The sequence below is a fragment of the Prunus dulcis genome, chromosome 7, assembly GCF_902201215.1.
Source record: "Prunus dulcis chromosome 7, ALMONDv2, whole genome shotgun sequence".
NCBI classification, from domain to species: Eukaryota; Viridiplantae; Streptophyta; class Magnoliopsida; order Rosales; family Rosaceae; genus Prunus; species Prunus dulcis.
Genome location: NC_047656.1, coordinates 4,912,702 through 4,928,340, shown reverse-complemented (window position 1 = coordinate 4,928,340; position 15,639 = coordinate 4,912,702). Strand labels below are relative to the sequence as shown.

At 43.6% G+C, this 15,639-nt stretch overlaps 2 protein-coding genes and 1 pseudogene across 2 annotated transcripts; 2 read left to right on the top strand and 1 right to left on the bottom strand.

Annotated features, from left to right (window-relative positions):
* Nucleotides 1-47: 47 nt before the first annotated feature.
* Nucleotides 48-851, top strand: LOC117636042 (agamous-like MADS-box protein AGL82). The gene has a single exon (XM_034370470.1). The coding sequence runs from the start codon at nt 58-60 to the stop codon at nt 742-744; it is 687 nt and encodes a 228-aa protein (XP_034226361.1). The 5' UTR covers nt 48-57; the 3' UTR covers nt 745-851.
* An 872-nt stretch (nt 852-1,723) lies between these two features.
* Nucleotides 1,724-3,247, bottom strand: LOC117635226 (polygalacturonase-like). The gene is made up of 4 exons (XM_034369576.1): nt 2,783-3,247; nt 2,381-2,670; nt 2,054-2,282; nt 1,724-1,942 (listed from the first exon to the last, which is right to left on the bottom strand). The coding sequence occupies exons 1-4, from the start codon at nt 3,245-3,247 to the stop codon at nt 1,724-1,726; spliced, it is 1,203 nt and encodes a 400-aa protein (XP_034225467.1).
* Nucleotides 3,248-5,024: 1,777 nt separating this feature from the next.
* Nucleotides 5,025-15,283, top strand: LOC117635225 (annotated as a pseudogene).
* The last annotated feature ends 356 nt before the right edge of the window (nt 15,284-15,639 follow it).

Here is a 15,639-nt window from a genome sequence, read left to right as displayed (position 1 = left end):
TCTTCTAATCTAAACATCAAAATTTTTGTCTCTATGTTTTGTGGAATTATAGAAGATATGGTGGCCCCTCAAAGAAGAAGCTTAGAACTCATACCTAATGAGGGCACTCGGAAGATGACCTTTCGGAAGCGAAAGAAGAGTATATATAAAAAGGCCGACGAGCTTTCGAAGCTTTGTGATATTGATGTTTGCTTGATCGTCTATGAAGCCGATCAAAAGAAGGGGAGGGCAGTTCAACCGGAGACGTGGCCGCGAGATCCAACTCAATTCAAACGCATTCTCAACAAGTACAAGGATTCTAAGGATATGTCTGCGCCCGGTTTGAAGAGAAACTTTGATATGTCCGATTTTTATGAGGATAAGAAAGATCACATGGATAACGATGATGAAAAGTTTCAAAATTTAGGGAAGAACCCGACAAAGTTTCAAAATTTAGGGAAGAAGATTTCTGAGGAGGAGTACCTGACATGGAATGATCGAATAGATGATTTTTCGCAGGAAGAATTGACTAAGCTCATTGCTTCACTCGAATCTAAGATACAAGTTGCAACCAAGAAGATTGATTCTATGGAAAGATATATGGGGTTTGCTAAGAAACAAAATCAAAGTTTGGTCCGGGAAGAGACTAATCATGATGAGCAGCCGGCCTATCAAGTCCCTGCTTTGATGTCTCCTCCATCACTTGTGCATTATCCAATGTTGCCAAGTGCATGGGTTTCAAGATCAGAATCGGAGAAAAGCTAATGACAACTTGACAAAATCAGTTCGGTTTTGATCCTTTGTAATCGAATTTCTAGTATTGTTTAGTTCAATTTTGATGTACCTTTTGGCTAGGGATAATATAGCCCTATAATTTTTGTTCACCTTCCGTCAAGGTCTCATATTTATTTTATATTTCTATTCAATCTAATTCTGAGGTCCATAAAAATATATGGTCTTTAGCACGCGTCCAATATAGTTGTGTCATACATGAGCAGTGAGCAGTTCTTCTATCTCTCTCTGAGATTATTCTCTGAGTTGGTATGATTAAATAACGAAACACATCAGTGGACAGGCCCTCTATATATGTTGATGAATTGGTGGTAATCTCAATCCAAGGTTACCAGAAACATCACTTCATGTATATTTATTTATTAACTGTATTAATGATTGTGTGGATATTAGAGAACTTTTTTTCAACGTTAAGGTTGGTTAAGGTTGTTGTGTACGGTTTTGGACAGGTTATGATTATATTCGGTTTGATTGTTTCATATGACAGGACGTTGTTGGTGCTGTGGGGGCTGGGAATAAACTAGCCTTTGGTTTGCCCATTTTGCAATGCTTTTTGGAGGAAGGAGAAAACACTATGAAGATGCTTCAAGAAAAGGGGAAAAAAGAAGAAAAAGTTTGCTCCAAAAGGACTTTTATAGGCACTTATTATTACTCCCACAAGAGAGCTTTCACTTCAGGTAATATAATTGTATTGCAAGTTGCTGCTGGAGGTTGTCAAGTCTGAGTTCAGGGGTTGGTAAGAAGTAAACCAAAGATAGATGGAAAACAACAGATTAATCCTTCCCTATTAAAAAGCCAGGGGAAAAAATGGAGTGAATTCATTTCAGAAAAGTGTAATTGAGTTATTATTAACTTACTAATGTATAAAAAGAATGATATTTATGTAGAGACTCGCTAGCATTATGTGTGTAGACTATGCACATGTATTTCATGCCTAATCTCATCTTCAGTATTACAAACAACTGTTTGGTTGAACAGTGCCAACAATCTTTCCATTTGCATTGGCACAATGTGACTGAACCTCTTGATTCCTGCAGGTCAAACTCACATTTTCGAGTCTTATCCCACTACATGGATTTGTTGCGCTACAATCAAATTTTATTGCAATGGCTGTAGCTGATGTTCCTTGAATGTTCCGGTACACGACATCCCTGACTCTCACACCTGATACCTATAATATTGAAACAAGATGAAATGTGCATTAGACATTTAGTCAAGACATACGTTTATGAATGAGTACATGCCCAATTACTATGTACATTGAGATTATAGTTTTCATTACCTGAGCAGGGCAGTTGATGTTGTGTGGGCAGTAGTTTTGGTCTATTACGATAGGATTTTGGACATTTAACATTACGACATCAAGGAATTGAACACCTTGAACAAATCCGTTGCTCGGCCTTGCCCAAGACTTAATCCTCAAACCATTTTGAGTACCCTTGAAAATTGCATTTTTAACTGTCACATTTTGGACCCCTTCCTCTTCCAAGTCTTTGGCTAAACTCCCTATGCTGCAAACCCATGTATGTGTAAGCTAACTATAATATTAACTGTTACGAGGGTTTTCATATGTAAGCAATGCAATATTCCAAGAGCTATAAAATCTTACCTAATGCCATGGCCAGGACCACAAGTTATTTGCTCGATCCACAAGTCCTTTGTTCCGGGGCCAATCGAGACACAATCATCTCCAGTTTTGATAGAGGTGTTGAAGATTGCAACATTTCTTGACAATTGGACATGGATGCCATCAGTGTTTGGGCTATTTCCAGCTGCATTGACTTTGACCCCTTTGATGCGAACATCTTGGCAGCCGTTTATCACAATGTGGAACATCTGGCTGTTCAATGACATTAGTCCATTGATGTTAATGTTTCTGGAGTTCGTAAAACTCAGACTCTGCGTATCAATGGTAACAAAAATATCAAAATTTAGGAAACTACAGAACACGAAGAGACAACAAATTTAAACAAGATTTCACTTGATCTACTAGAAAGCATAAATTACTAACCGTGGCTCCTCCGTTGGGGCAATTAGTGCTTCCAGCTAACTTGCATGCCCACAAGGAGGTACCTTTAGCGTCAAGGGCACCTCCGATAATGGACACACCGGTAACTCCTTCGAAGCTTAGCCAGTTGTTAGCTTGGCCAAGGACTCGGTAATCAGACGAAGCTATCAATGTTCCATCAATTCGAAAAGTAATATCTGTGCTTTTGCAGTTATCACCTTTGAAAACCATAGCATTGCGAAGCAAATACCTCCCTTTTGGTACACGTATAGTAGTGGAATCAGAGGAGGCACATGCTGCAGTCCATACATCCAGAAAAGCTTGTGTAGAATCTATTACACCGTTAGGCTTGGCTCCAAAGCTTAGGACATTGAAAATTAATGTACTCTCAACAACACATGATTGATGTAGGATATATAGGATGAGTAGTGCTACTCTGCTAAAACAACTTCTTGTAACCTCAGCCATTTTCTCCTTTTCTATTTTTCCTTTCTGTTTGAGAGAGAGAGAGATTAAATTAAACCGATGACGTCGATGGCAACGAATGAAGTTGGGAACTGAGAGGTTGATGGGGAAAGCTTGAACATTGCAGGGTACTTATACTCTTGATGATACATGCATGCAGTAAGTAATGAGGTTGATATAAGTATAAGGGATGTTTGTATATGATATTATATATAGAGAGAGGTGGTGTAGGTTTAAAGAAAATATAGTTATGGTATATATGGATGCATATACATATATGGATTCCTCCATATATGTATTAAGAAAGCTGCGCCGGCACTAATTTGGTAGCTACTCTTTTGTGTTTTACTGTATATATAAGTAATATGGACGAATCAATGAATCATATAATATTATATGAATCGATAATAATTTAATTAAGTTATTAGTTCGGATATAATCACTTTCGCCGTTGACTTGTTAATGAATCAATTCATCCCAAGTGGGACAAACTTCCTGTACTTAAATCCCTTCATGGCTACTCATTCCTCGGTGGAGTAACGCGCAGGATAATTTGTAATTTCAGTATTGTATAGGTAGTAGATAGATATATGCTAACGAGCATTTTGAAATCACTACTGGGGTGTCCTAATGATGGCATAGGCTTATTGTAAAGTCCCACATTGAAAAAATACGTAATAATACGAATGCTTATAACGATTTACATGACATTTTGTAATTACCGAGCCTAATAGCGTGGGCTTGTAATTAAGCAGGGCATTAAAGTGATTGGTTGTTTGAGTAAGCCTTGTTAGATGAGGTGTGATGATCTTGCACTGTTCACCTTGGTGAAGTCGCACAAAGCATGCCCCCTACCTTCGGGTTAGTAGGGCCGCCCATCCTCAATGGGTAGGTAGCAAACCTCAACTTGGTATTAGATTGGGGTGTTAGGTACGAATACTAAACCTCACGGGTCAAGAGCCATCACACCCCAGCGTGCTGCCTTGCTGGCCTCTCATCACACAATCACTTTTTTGAGAAATTGGAAGTGGTCTCTCATTTTTGTTCAATAAAAATTGAGATAATGTCTATTTCTTTTTTAATGCTGCCAAATCATCCTTCTTATTTATTGTTATTTTCCAGCAATATGTAGACTGTGTACAGTATTAATTAGGCTCCATTTGGATTGATTGATATAAAAGAAAAGATTTGAATTTGACAATAATTTGCTACAAAAACAAGAACCCAATTAAATTAAATGTATACGAACTAACTAGATGATCACGTATATTCGAAATGGATTTGAAATAACTATATCTATTTGTTTTCTTTGTTTCTTTATTGTCCCAATCATGTCATTGATGTCCAAACAAACATAAATGGGTGGTCCCATTTGGTTCGGGAATTAGGGACTAAACTAACCAGATGATAATTTTGAAGAATACTAGTTTGTAAAACAATGTAATTCGTTGTGTTTCCACATTCTTTTTCTACATTAATCTTGATCAGTGGAAAGAGCATGAATTCCAGCTTCACTATCCAGAGGTCTCTGCACAATCGTTTGGGTTGCTGAAAATTATGCCTGCTCTTCCAATTGAAAAATTACAAACTCATGCCTCGTCATTTACAGCCATATAGCACTAATGATTGTACCCACAGATTCTTCTTTTGGAAGGTTAAATTTGTTAATGTTGTAATATAAATGCAAATCAAACAATGCTCTTTGTGATTCCAGTGCCATTGCTGGCATATGATGGTAGGTTGCTTGCTTTCTATGTTTTGTGGAAGTATAGAAGATAATATGGTGGCCCCTAGACGAAGAAGCTTAGAACTCATACCTAATGAGGGCACTTGGAAGATGACCTTTCGGAAGCGAAAAAAAAGTATATATAGATAGGCCGATGAGCTTTCGAAGCTTTGTGATATTGATGTTTGCTTGATCATCTAGGAAAGCCGATCAAAAGAAGAGAAGGGCAGTTCAACCGGAGACGTGACCACTGTGGAAACCGAATTAAATCAGACCCTAGGTCAAATTATTCCTTCCATTTGGGGATTATTTGACCTAATTGGGAATTAATCAACCTAATTGGGAGTTACTCAATTTAATTGGGGATTACTCAATTAAATGAAACGTTACCTAATTAGGTTGAGAATTGATTTGATTCCTGCCACAATTCCCAATTAAATAGGGAGTTATCTAATTAAATTAGGATTTGATTTGATACCTACCACAATTAGGGATTTGATTTACCCTAATAAATCAAATCCCTAATTAATCAAATCAATTCCAAATAGGGGCGGAATAATTCCATTCCATCTACGGAATTATTCCTCTGAAACCCTAGCCTCCAAGACCACTATAAAAGAATAGCCACACACAAGAGTTGAGGTAAGTCTGAAATCTCTACTGAAACTCTGCAGAAAATTCCTCTCTCAAACCCTAGCCACCTTTTCTCTCTCTCTCTCTCTCTCTCTCTCTCTCTCTCTCTCTCTCTTTTACATAAAGCTCCAGCCGCCCGGTTTACACCATAAACACATCTCCGTACCCTAGTTAGCTAGTGTTTTTCTTACAAACTCTTGAACTAATTTAGGCATCGGAGGGCCTTTGGCCAACACCCCCTGGGTGTGGCCCTCTTATTTGTTCTATTTTGCAGGGAGAAAGAGACGGCGGAGAAGGAAGGGGAATCTTTCCAATCGAATATTCTCGTGGGGAAATTTACTCCCACAAATTGGTGCTTTCATTGAGAGCACGAGTTATACTCAACGCGTGCTCAAGGAATCCGTTCCTCCTATTTTCTAATCCACCGAAGCCTTCCAAACAACCATGGTTGGAAGCATGAAAACGAGAGGCAAAGCCGCCGCGATGGCTAGATCTGCGACGGCCCAAAGCCACTCCACCCACGATCCCGCAATCGAAATGGTGGCACCGCCACCTTTCACCACCGCACCGACCACTGCCGCCGTACATGGTGAAACTTCCCATCAAGGTGGACTCGTTACCACCGCCGACCTAGGGCCGGTCTTGGAGCAACTCCAAGCATTCCCTCCATTGCCTCCACGCGTGACGCACGCTCCCGCATACACCTCCAATGAAACCCTAGCCCATGTGCAGTTGGGCTCAACACACTTCTCTCCTCCCAATCCACAAAATCAAGCATACCTTAATCTGAGAGTTGACAAGCTAGCTTAGAGAATGGACGACCAAAGAAATCTAATGAGGCAGCTCCTCAACTAAATAAGCTTTGCTCAAAACCTTGGCCTTGGACAACCGGGCGAGGAGAGAAGGATGGAGGAACGCGCCAGTAGACAGCTCGACGGGTACCAAGCAGGTCGAGCAGGAGTGGGTAGACAAGGTGAGGGACAACAACGTGATCGGCCTGCCGACATGTCGCAAGCATCTGCGAGCCACACTCAGAGCAGATTGAGTTTAAGGAACAACGTGCGTGAAAGGCTGGGCCCACGACTCGATGTCCGCGCCTCCTTGGGCCCACAGGAAAATATACATCAAAGGCTAGGCCCCCAAGGAGGTCAGCCAGACAACCATCGCAACGAGGATCGTGAAGAAAGACGCTCAGCTATCTACTCGCAGAGAAGCATTCACGAAAGGCTAGGCCTTAGGGAGGTCAGCTGGATAACCCTCACAATGAGGACCATAAGGAAAGGCGCTCCGTTACTCTCTCTCGAAGAGCCGATTCTCGTCGACAAGCTACAGAGAATCTTTCACAGGCGCAGTCCACCAACATGCCACCTAGGCAGTGCAGATGAGAAGGTCGATCCTAAAAAATCAACTAGGAAGTCAGTCAGCATCGAACAACTGCAAACAACTGCTTCGCCTGGAAAGCGCACCTTGAAGAACTCGTGAGAGGAGGTCACTGTAAGGAATTCATTGCGAAGTAGGCCATCCAATGTATTGAGGATTGTGACACCACTAAGGAGCCACCTCAGAAGGTCATAAGGATTAACACAATCCTAGCTGACTCCGAGGAATCCGGGCTGATCAGCAAGGAAAAGAAGAGAAAGATCAAACAGGCCACTGTGATCTCCGAAATCTCGATCGACCTTCTACCAGCAGAAGACGATCCTATGATCGGCTTCCTAAAGAAAGATCTGACTTGCCTTGACAAGCTACATAACGACGCCCTTGTCATCAGCATTCAAATTGCTCAGGCCATGGTTAACCGAATCCACGTAGACCAGGGCAGCGCAGCCAATATCCTGCAACTGGCGGTCATCCAATAGATGGGCTTGGAGACAAAGATCAATAAATTAGCCAGATCGCTGACCGGCTTTAATGGTGCAACAACGGTTAACGTGGGCACGATAGACCTCGATGTCTACTCCCCACCTATAATCAGCTCGCAAACATTCATGGTCATTAGTGAGGTCTTACCCTACAACGACATCCTGGGTAGACCATGGATTGGCAAGATCAACGCCATCACCTCCGCCACACATTAGAAAATCCGATACCCAATCCCTGGGGGCGGTGTCGGCCAAATCAACAGCGATCAAGCAATGCAAGGAAATGCTCCGCCCAAGGGCTGAAGAAAAGCAAATATGCGCAGTTCCTCCCTGTGAGCCAGGGAGATCTGAAGGAGGTTGAACAACCGAATCTTGCTCCCTTATAGCAATCAAAGCGTCAGGACCAAGCTAAGGAAATTTGTCTAGAGGTCTCTCCTGAAAAAGGATGGAAACCCGAAGAGGATGTCGAGTTAATACCCTTGGCTACTGACCAGCCAGACAGGAAAGAGCAGATCGGCTCACGCTTAAGCCTAGAAGAGAATGTGGAGCTGACCACTTTCCTCCAGAACAACAAAGATATGTTCGCATGGTTTCCATCAGACATGCCTGGCATCGACCCGAACATCATCTGTCATCGACCCTACGTCAACCCTGCTTGCAAGCCAGTGGCGCAGAAAAGATGCACCTTCACTCCTGAGCGGATCGCAATCATCGAAGCTGAGATTGACAAACTCCTAGCTGCCGGCTTCATCGAAGAGGTCTCCTACTCAGAACAGCTTGCCAAAGTTGTTCTAATGGCGAAACAAGAAAATGGCAAATGAAGAGTCTGCGTCGATTACACAGACCTCAACAAAGCATGCCCTAAAGACAACTTCCCATTACCGAGAATCGACCAACTCATGGATTCCACTTATGGCAATCAGCTGCTCAGCTTCATGGACGCCTACTCCAGCTATAACCAAATCCTGATGCACGAGGATGACAAGGCAAAAACTTCTTTCATCATCGAGAAAGGGACCTATTGCTACAAGGTCATGCCCTTTGGGCTGAAGAACGTCGAAGCAACCTACCAAAGGCTCGTGAATAAAATCTTCAAGGAGCAGATTGGCAAAACTATGGAGGTCAACGTGGATGACATGCTGGTCAAAGCCCCAAAACGTGCAGATCACATCAGAAATCTTGCCGAGGCATTCATCCTGCTTCGCTAGTATCGCATGAATTTGGTGTATCCTCCGGCCGATTCTTGGGATACCTAGTCACACAATGAGGTATCAAGGCACACCCACGTCAAATCAAAGCCATTCTCGAGATGAAGTCGCCCTCCACGGTGAAGGAGATACAAAGTCTGACGGGCAGAGCAGCGGCCCTCAACCGATTCCTCTCGAGATCTACCGAAAAGTGCAGACCATTCTTCAAAGCTTTGAAGAAAGAACAAAGAGACAAATTGGATGAGGAGTGCAAAGTAGCTTTCCAGAATCTAAAGACTTATCTCACTTCACCTCCCCTGCTCTTAAAGCCAGTCCTTGGCGAGGACTTGTTCGTGTACCTGGCAATGTCCAACTCAGCTGTCAGTTCAGCTCTCATCCGAGAAGAGCTGGGGGCCCAACACCCGGTATTCTACACGTCAAAAGCTCTCCTCGATGAAGAAACTCGCTACTCGAAATTGAAGAAGCTCATTTTGGCCCTTCTAGTTTCCACGAGAAAATTGCGACCCTACTACTAAGCTCATCGAGTTATCGTCATGACCGACTTTCCTTTAAGATCAATCCTCCACAACCCTGATGCTTTTCAGCGACTCCTGAAGTGAGCTATAGAGCTAAGCCAATATGACCTCCTCTATCGGCCAAAAGCTGCAATAAAAGCCCAGGCTTTAGCAGAATTCACCCCATCGCCCAAAGAAGAGAAATTAGTCAACAAAAAGAAGGAAAGTTTAAAAGCATATGGGACCTCCGCTGAACCTAGCCAACCCAGAGACATGTGGTAATTGCGCGTAGACGGAGCGTCGAACCAAAAGGGAGCTGGAGCGGTGTCATCATCACCACCCCGAATGGAACCATGTTGGAGCAAGCTATCACGCTTGGCTTTTCGGCCTCAAACAACGAGGCAGAATACGAGGCATTGCTCACCGGCCTGCGCTTGGCAAAGGAACTCGCAATCAAGAAGCTCGCCATCTACTCAAATTCCCGATTGATCACAAACCAAGCCTCAGGTGAATACATGGCGAAGCACCCAAGGATGATCATATACCTTGACAAAGTCCAAGAGCTATTGAAGGTGTTTCCTACCTTCACCATCCAACAAGTACCTAGGGCAGAGAACGCGCATGTAGATGCACTGGCAAGCCTAGGGTCAGCGCTGGATACTCAGTTTAGACGCTCCATCCCGGTCGAACACCTTGACTGACCAAGCATTGAAGAAATAAATCTGGTCGACAAAATGCAGATTGACGAGGACCTCAGTTGGCAAGACCCCATCATCGACTACTTGGTGAATGGAAACCTGCCAACAGACAAGTCCAAAGCTAGAAAGGTCCAACAGAAGGCCGCGAGATAGTACATGCACGGCAACAAACTCATCCGCAGATCATACTCTGGCCCTCATTTTACCAGCATAAAGTACCCTCAAACACTTGAGGTCCTTTGCAAAATTCACGACCGCGTGTGGCAACCACTATGGGGGCAGGTTACTCGCCTAGAAGGCTCTAAACATAGGCTACTTCTAGCCCACCATGCACCACGACTCCGCTAAATATGTCAAGAAGTGTGATCGTTGCCAGCAATACAAACCGATCCCTAATCTGCCTGCCTAAGTTTACCATTAGCAAAATAGTTCATGGCCATTCATGCAATGGGCCATCGACTTAGTGAGTCCTTTGCCACTGGCACCCGCCAAGAAAGAAATGATGATCGTCGCCACCGACTACTTTACTAAATGGATCGAGACCAAAGCTCTATCCCCTACTAAAGAAGTCGATGTGGAGCGATTCATCTGGAGAAAAATCATCTGCCGATTTGGTTGCCCGCAGTCACTGGTTACCGATAATGGCTCGCAGTTTATTGGCAAGTAGATCACCGCCTTCTTTGCGAAATACAAGATCAAGCAACACCTGTCTACCCCGAGGTATCCACAAGGAAATGGGCAGGCCGAGGCATCCAACAAAGTTATATTTGACTGCTTGAAGAAAAGGCTAGAAGGTGTTGAAGGGAAATGGGTAGATGAACTCCCCAGAGTATTATGGGCTTATCGCACCACCAAATGAAGATCGACTGGAGAAACCCCATTCTCCCTCGCCTATGGGACAGAAGCGATCATCCCTCCTCACATCACAGTCCCCTCCATAAGCCTTGGGATGGGCAGTGTTGATCAGAACTCTGAGCAGATAAGGCTCAACCTTGACTTACTTGAGGGCGAGCGCGAGAAGACCATTATCCGGGTCACCTCCTATCAGCAGCAGTTGAAGTCTTACTACGACAAAAAAGCCAAGGTCAGAAAATTTCAACCAGGCGACCTTGTGCTAAGGAAGGCTTTCATCACTGCACAAAGGCAAGGGTCAAAAAAGATGAATCCCAACTGGGAGGTTCCTCAACAGTTGCCCATAAGCAGCGTCCTTCGGGAGACGCAGAGCAAAGACCAGAAGTGTCCTTTGAGAGACGCAGCCCATAAGAAGCGTCCGAAATGAGAAGCAGGGTGCGCTAGGAATTTCCTAAATGAGGTATCCAGGTTCTTATCCGTTCTCTAAGGGGGGCAGGATAGTCACACAGTTGCCCATAAGAAGCGTCCTAAGGGAGATGCACGGCGACGACTAGAAGCCTCCGTTTAAAGACGCAGCCTGCTAAAATAGCGTCCTAAGGGAGACGCAGGGTGCGCCAAGAATTTCTTAAAAGGAGTTCTCCATGCCTCCTACGGGAAGTATCCAGATTCATATCTGTTTCCTAAGGGAGGCAGGATAGTCACACAGTTGCCCATAAGGAGCGTCCTAAGGGAGACCCAGGGTGACGACTAGAAGCGTCCGTTTGGAGACACAGCCCGCTAAAAAAGTGTCCTAAGGGAGATGCAGGGTGCGCTAGGAATTTCTTAAAAGGAGGTCTCCATGCCTCCTGTAGGCAGTATCCAGATTCCTATCCGTTTCCTAAGGGAGGCAGGATAGTTACACGGTAACCCATAAGGAGCGTCCTAAGGGAGAAGCAGCCCACTAAAAAGTGTCCTAATAAAGATGCAGGGCGCTCTAGGAATTTCCCAAAAGAAGGTCTCCATGCTTTCTAAAGGAGGTATCCAGGTTCCTATCCGTTTCCTAAGGGAGGCAGGATAGTCATGCAGTTGCCCATAAGCCAAGAGACACAGGACGATAACCAAGGCATCTTACGGGATGTGCAGAACACGCCCGGAGTTCCTCAAGGAGGACCCTAGCACTCGATAATTTCCTAAGAGGAACCATCCTACGGGATATGCATAGCATGCCTGGAGTCCTTCAAGGGGGACCCTGGCACTCATGAATCTCCAAAGGGAAATGTGCAATCAAAACACAGGCTGGTTACCAAGCAATTCATAAGTCAATACGCAAATTGAAGTTGAAAAAATAACTGAAATTTTCATAGCAAGCTGACCAACCGGCCAAGTTCAACAAAGATAAGATGGTCAGATAACACCAATTATTCTACACAAGAAAGCAGATTACAAAAGCTGAAAAGAAATAAAAGAGTCTTCATTTACTCTGAGACGCCAGCAGGAGATCCCTGATCTATATCCTCTTTGGCGTCAACCTGATCAGCCTCGTTCTCAGCAGCTCCACTGATCCGCGATGTCTATCACTACCTCATCTGCTGCATCCTTCTCTGCTTCATCCTCTTTAGCTACCGCCTCTTCAACCGTCTGCTATTCAGCTCCTTCCGTGTTCACAACATTAACATGCTCACTCTACATAGAAAGCAAGTCAGAACAGAGCATCCCAATGTCTCCATCTTCAATGGCATAGAAGGGATCATTTCCATTTGAGCAGTCCAAATAGCCCAGCTTGTACGCATTCATGCATTCTTGCGCTCAGGACAGAAGTAGGCATCTCTTCGACTAAGCAAGTCAGCAACAGAAGAGAGGGCAACAGCAAACGAGTTTCAGATAGTTTCAAACAGCAAGAACTACTCCCTTTTGAAGCATATGAAATGTTGTTTTCCTTTATTTTTCCAAGGGAAGACTTGAGGCTATCTCAAGATCACCAGCCTAATGGATATGATCAACTAGCTTGAAGCAAGCAGACGGACTTGACAGAAAGTTCATCTTGAGTAGATCAAACAAAATTGCATCCTCTGCAGGGCTGGACTTATCCACCTTGGGATCAGCTGCTGACGTTGCAGAAAAGCCCTTAGCCCGGGGAGATGACTCTCTCATCTCCTTAGTTGCCACCATCCTCACCTTCAATGAAGTCAATGATGCTGAATCAACTCCACACCTGACTGCCCGTGACTCAACAGTTGGATCATGAGCAAACCTCCCGATTCAATCTTCATCCTTTGACTGAGGCAGACGACCCGAACTTCGAAGAAGGAATATCTGCATCTATTTGCCTCTCAGCAGGTGAGCTACATATTACATGGGCTATTCTACAGAGCAGATCATGGTTTTCAAACTTGCCAGCAGGAGGCTTGAGTAGAACATCCTGAGCACTGCGTGTACTACCAACCTTCCTGCTATCAGCACCAACAAGATATTTAACCCCAGTAGATGACGATGGAACAGATCCCACTTGAGTCTTCTCAGCATAAGGGAGCTTTGGCTTCTTCCTCAATGGAGACACATTCTTTGCCTACGAAGAAGTAGCTTCATCTCTTGAAGACTTGACAACAACCTTCTTTTTTGAGGGGGGATCCGGCAGAATACTCCTCCTGCACAACCAACAGATCATCAGAGTCTAGACTATTCTGCTTCCATCTCTCAACATCCTAGTCAGGGGGCAGACCACTGACTTCCTTTCGATACCCACTCAACATATGCGGCTTGCAACGCATGAGGCCAAGCACGCTTCAGCCTAGACCTGCGACGATAGGGAGCAGCTGGTCCACCTGCGCACACTTGCTTCACCACGGCTGCAGCTCACTGCCAGTCGTTGCCACGACGACAACCAGCCAGGCTTCCCCCAGCTAGCCTTCGCTGCAAAAAAAGAAGAAAAGACGAAGAAAAAGAAATATATGTGCTCGACTTACCTTGGGATGCACGGCGACTCCTCTCTTCGACAAGCAGTATGAATTCTCCAAGATCTTTCTCAAGCTAGAGAGTAGAGAAGTTAAGTTTGTGATGTGAAGAAGAGTGAAGAGAAGCCCTGCATTTACACAGGTTGGGCATCTTAGGTCAAGAAGGATTCGCAAGCCCATTCCTACTGAGAACCCAACTCCAAGAACAGTCAAAAGCTCACTCCAATTGGGATCCCAATCTACAAAAGGAGTCCAACTCACTGAAGAAAGCCCAGTTAAGGAGTCCAACTCACTGAAGAAAGCCCAGTTACAGCTGGACAGCCCAACAGATAATTCACATCTCCTACATGCCACCACGCTCCATGCAGAAGCTGGGGGGGAATTTGTAGGAACCGAATTAAATCAGACCCTAGGTCAAATAATTCCTTCCATTTGGGGATTATTTGACCTAATTGGGAATTAATCAACCTAATTGGGAATTACTCAATTGAATTGGGGATTACCCAATTAAATGAACGTTACCTAATTAGGTTGAGAATTGATTTGATTCCTGCCACAATTCCCAATTAAATGAGGAGTTACCTAATTAAATTAGGATTTGATTTGAGACCTACCACAATTAGGGATTTAATTTACACTAATAAATCAAAATCCCTAATTAATCAAATCAATTCCAAATAGGGGAGGAATAATTCCCTTCCATCTACGGAATTATTCCTCTGAAACCCTTGCCTCCAAGACCACTATAAAAGGATAGCCACACACAAGGGTTGAGATACGTCTGAAATCTCTGCTGAAACTCGGCAGAAAATTCCTCTCTCAAACCCTAGCCACCTTTTCTCTCCCTCTTTTACATATGGCTCTGGCTGCTCGGTTTACACCACAAACACATCTCCGTACCCTAGTTAGCTAGTGTTTTTCTTACAAACTCTTGAACTAATTTAGGCATCGGAGGGCCTTTGGCCAACACCCCCTGGGTGTGGCCCTCTTATTTGTTCTATTTTGTAGGGAGAAAGAGACGGCGGAGAAGGAAGGGGAATCTTTCCAATAGAATATTCTCGTGGGAAAATTTGCTCCCACAGCCGCGAGATCCAACTCAATGCAAATGCATTCTCAACAAGTACAAGGATTCTAAGGATATGTCTGCGCCCGGTTTGAAGAGAAACTTTGATATGTCTGATTTTTATGAGGACAAGAAAGATCACGTGGATGACGATGACGAAAAGTTTCAAAATTTAGTGAAGAAGATTTTTGAGGAAGGACCATTGAATCGATGATTTTTTGCAAGACGAATTGATTAGCTCATTGCTTCACTCGAATCTAAGATACAAGTTGCAACCAAGAAGATTGATTCTATGGAAAGATATATGGGGTTTGCTAAGAAACAAAATCAAAGTTTGGTCCGGGAAGAGATACTAATCATGATGAGCAGCCCTATCAAGTCCATGCTTTGATATCTCCTCCATCACTTGTGCATTATCCAATGTTGCCAAGTGCATGTCAAGCTCAGAATCGGAGAAGAACTAATGACAATTTGACAACCTCGGTGTATCTAATCCTTTGTATAATCGAATTTCTAGTCATGTTTAGTTCGATTTTGATGTACCTTTTGCCTAGGGATAATATAGCCCTATAACTTTTGTTCACCTACCCTCAAGGTCTCGAATTCAAGGCCAGAGCTTAGCAATTATTTCATATTTCTATTCAATTTATGGGTTCCATAAAAAGATAGTGGGCCAAACCACATAAGTATAATAACGGCGGATACGCTATAGTAAGAAAACTACGGAAATTCTCCTATTCGGATGTCTACACTTTATTATCGTGCGGTTGCCATTGTAAATAGAGAGAAAAGTAGGGAGGGGTAATACATGACGTCCCATGGTAATAACTTCCAGATGTTCTCATAGAGAATTTATCTAGTTTTATTAGTTTAAAATTATATTTTTAACATTAAATTTATCTTTGTATAATGTTTTCCACATTATCATA

Bases quoted from the DNA above. Each gene is read 5' to 3' on its own strand.
- LOC117636042 (XM_034370470.1), top strand. From the start codon at position 58: ATGGTGGCCCCTCAAAGAAGAAGCTTAGAACTCATACCTAATGAGGGC.
- LOC117635226 (XM_034369576.1), bottom strand. From the start codon at position 3,247: ATGGCTGAGGTTACAAGAAGTTGTTTTAGCAGAGTAGCACTACTCATC. The intron at 2,671-2,782 runs GTTAGTAATTTA...ATTGATACGCAG, and splicing joins GCCCCAACGGAGGAGCCACG to AGTCTGAGTTTTACGAACTC. The intron at 1,943-2,053 runs GTAATGAAAACT...TCAATATTATAG, and splicing joins ACATCAACTGCCCTGCTCAG to GTATCAGGTGTGAGAGTCAG.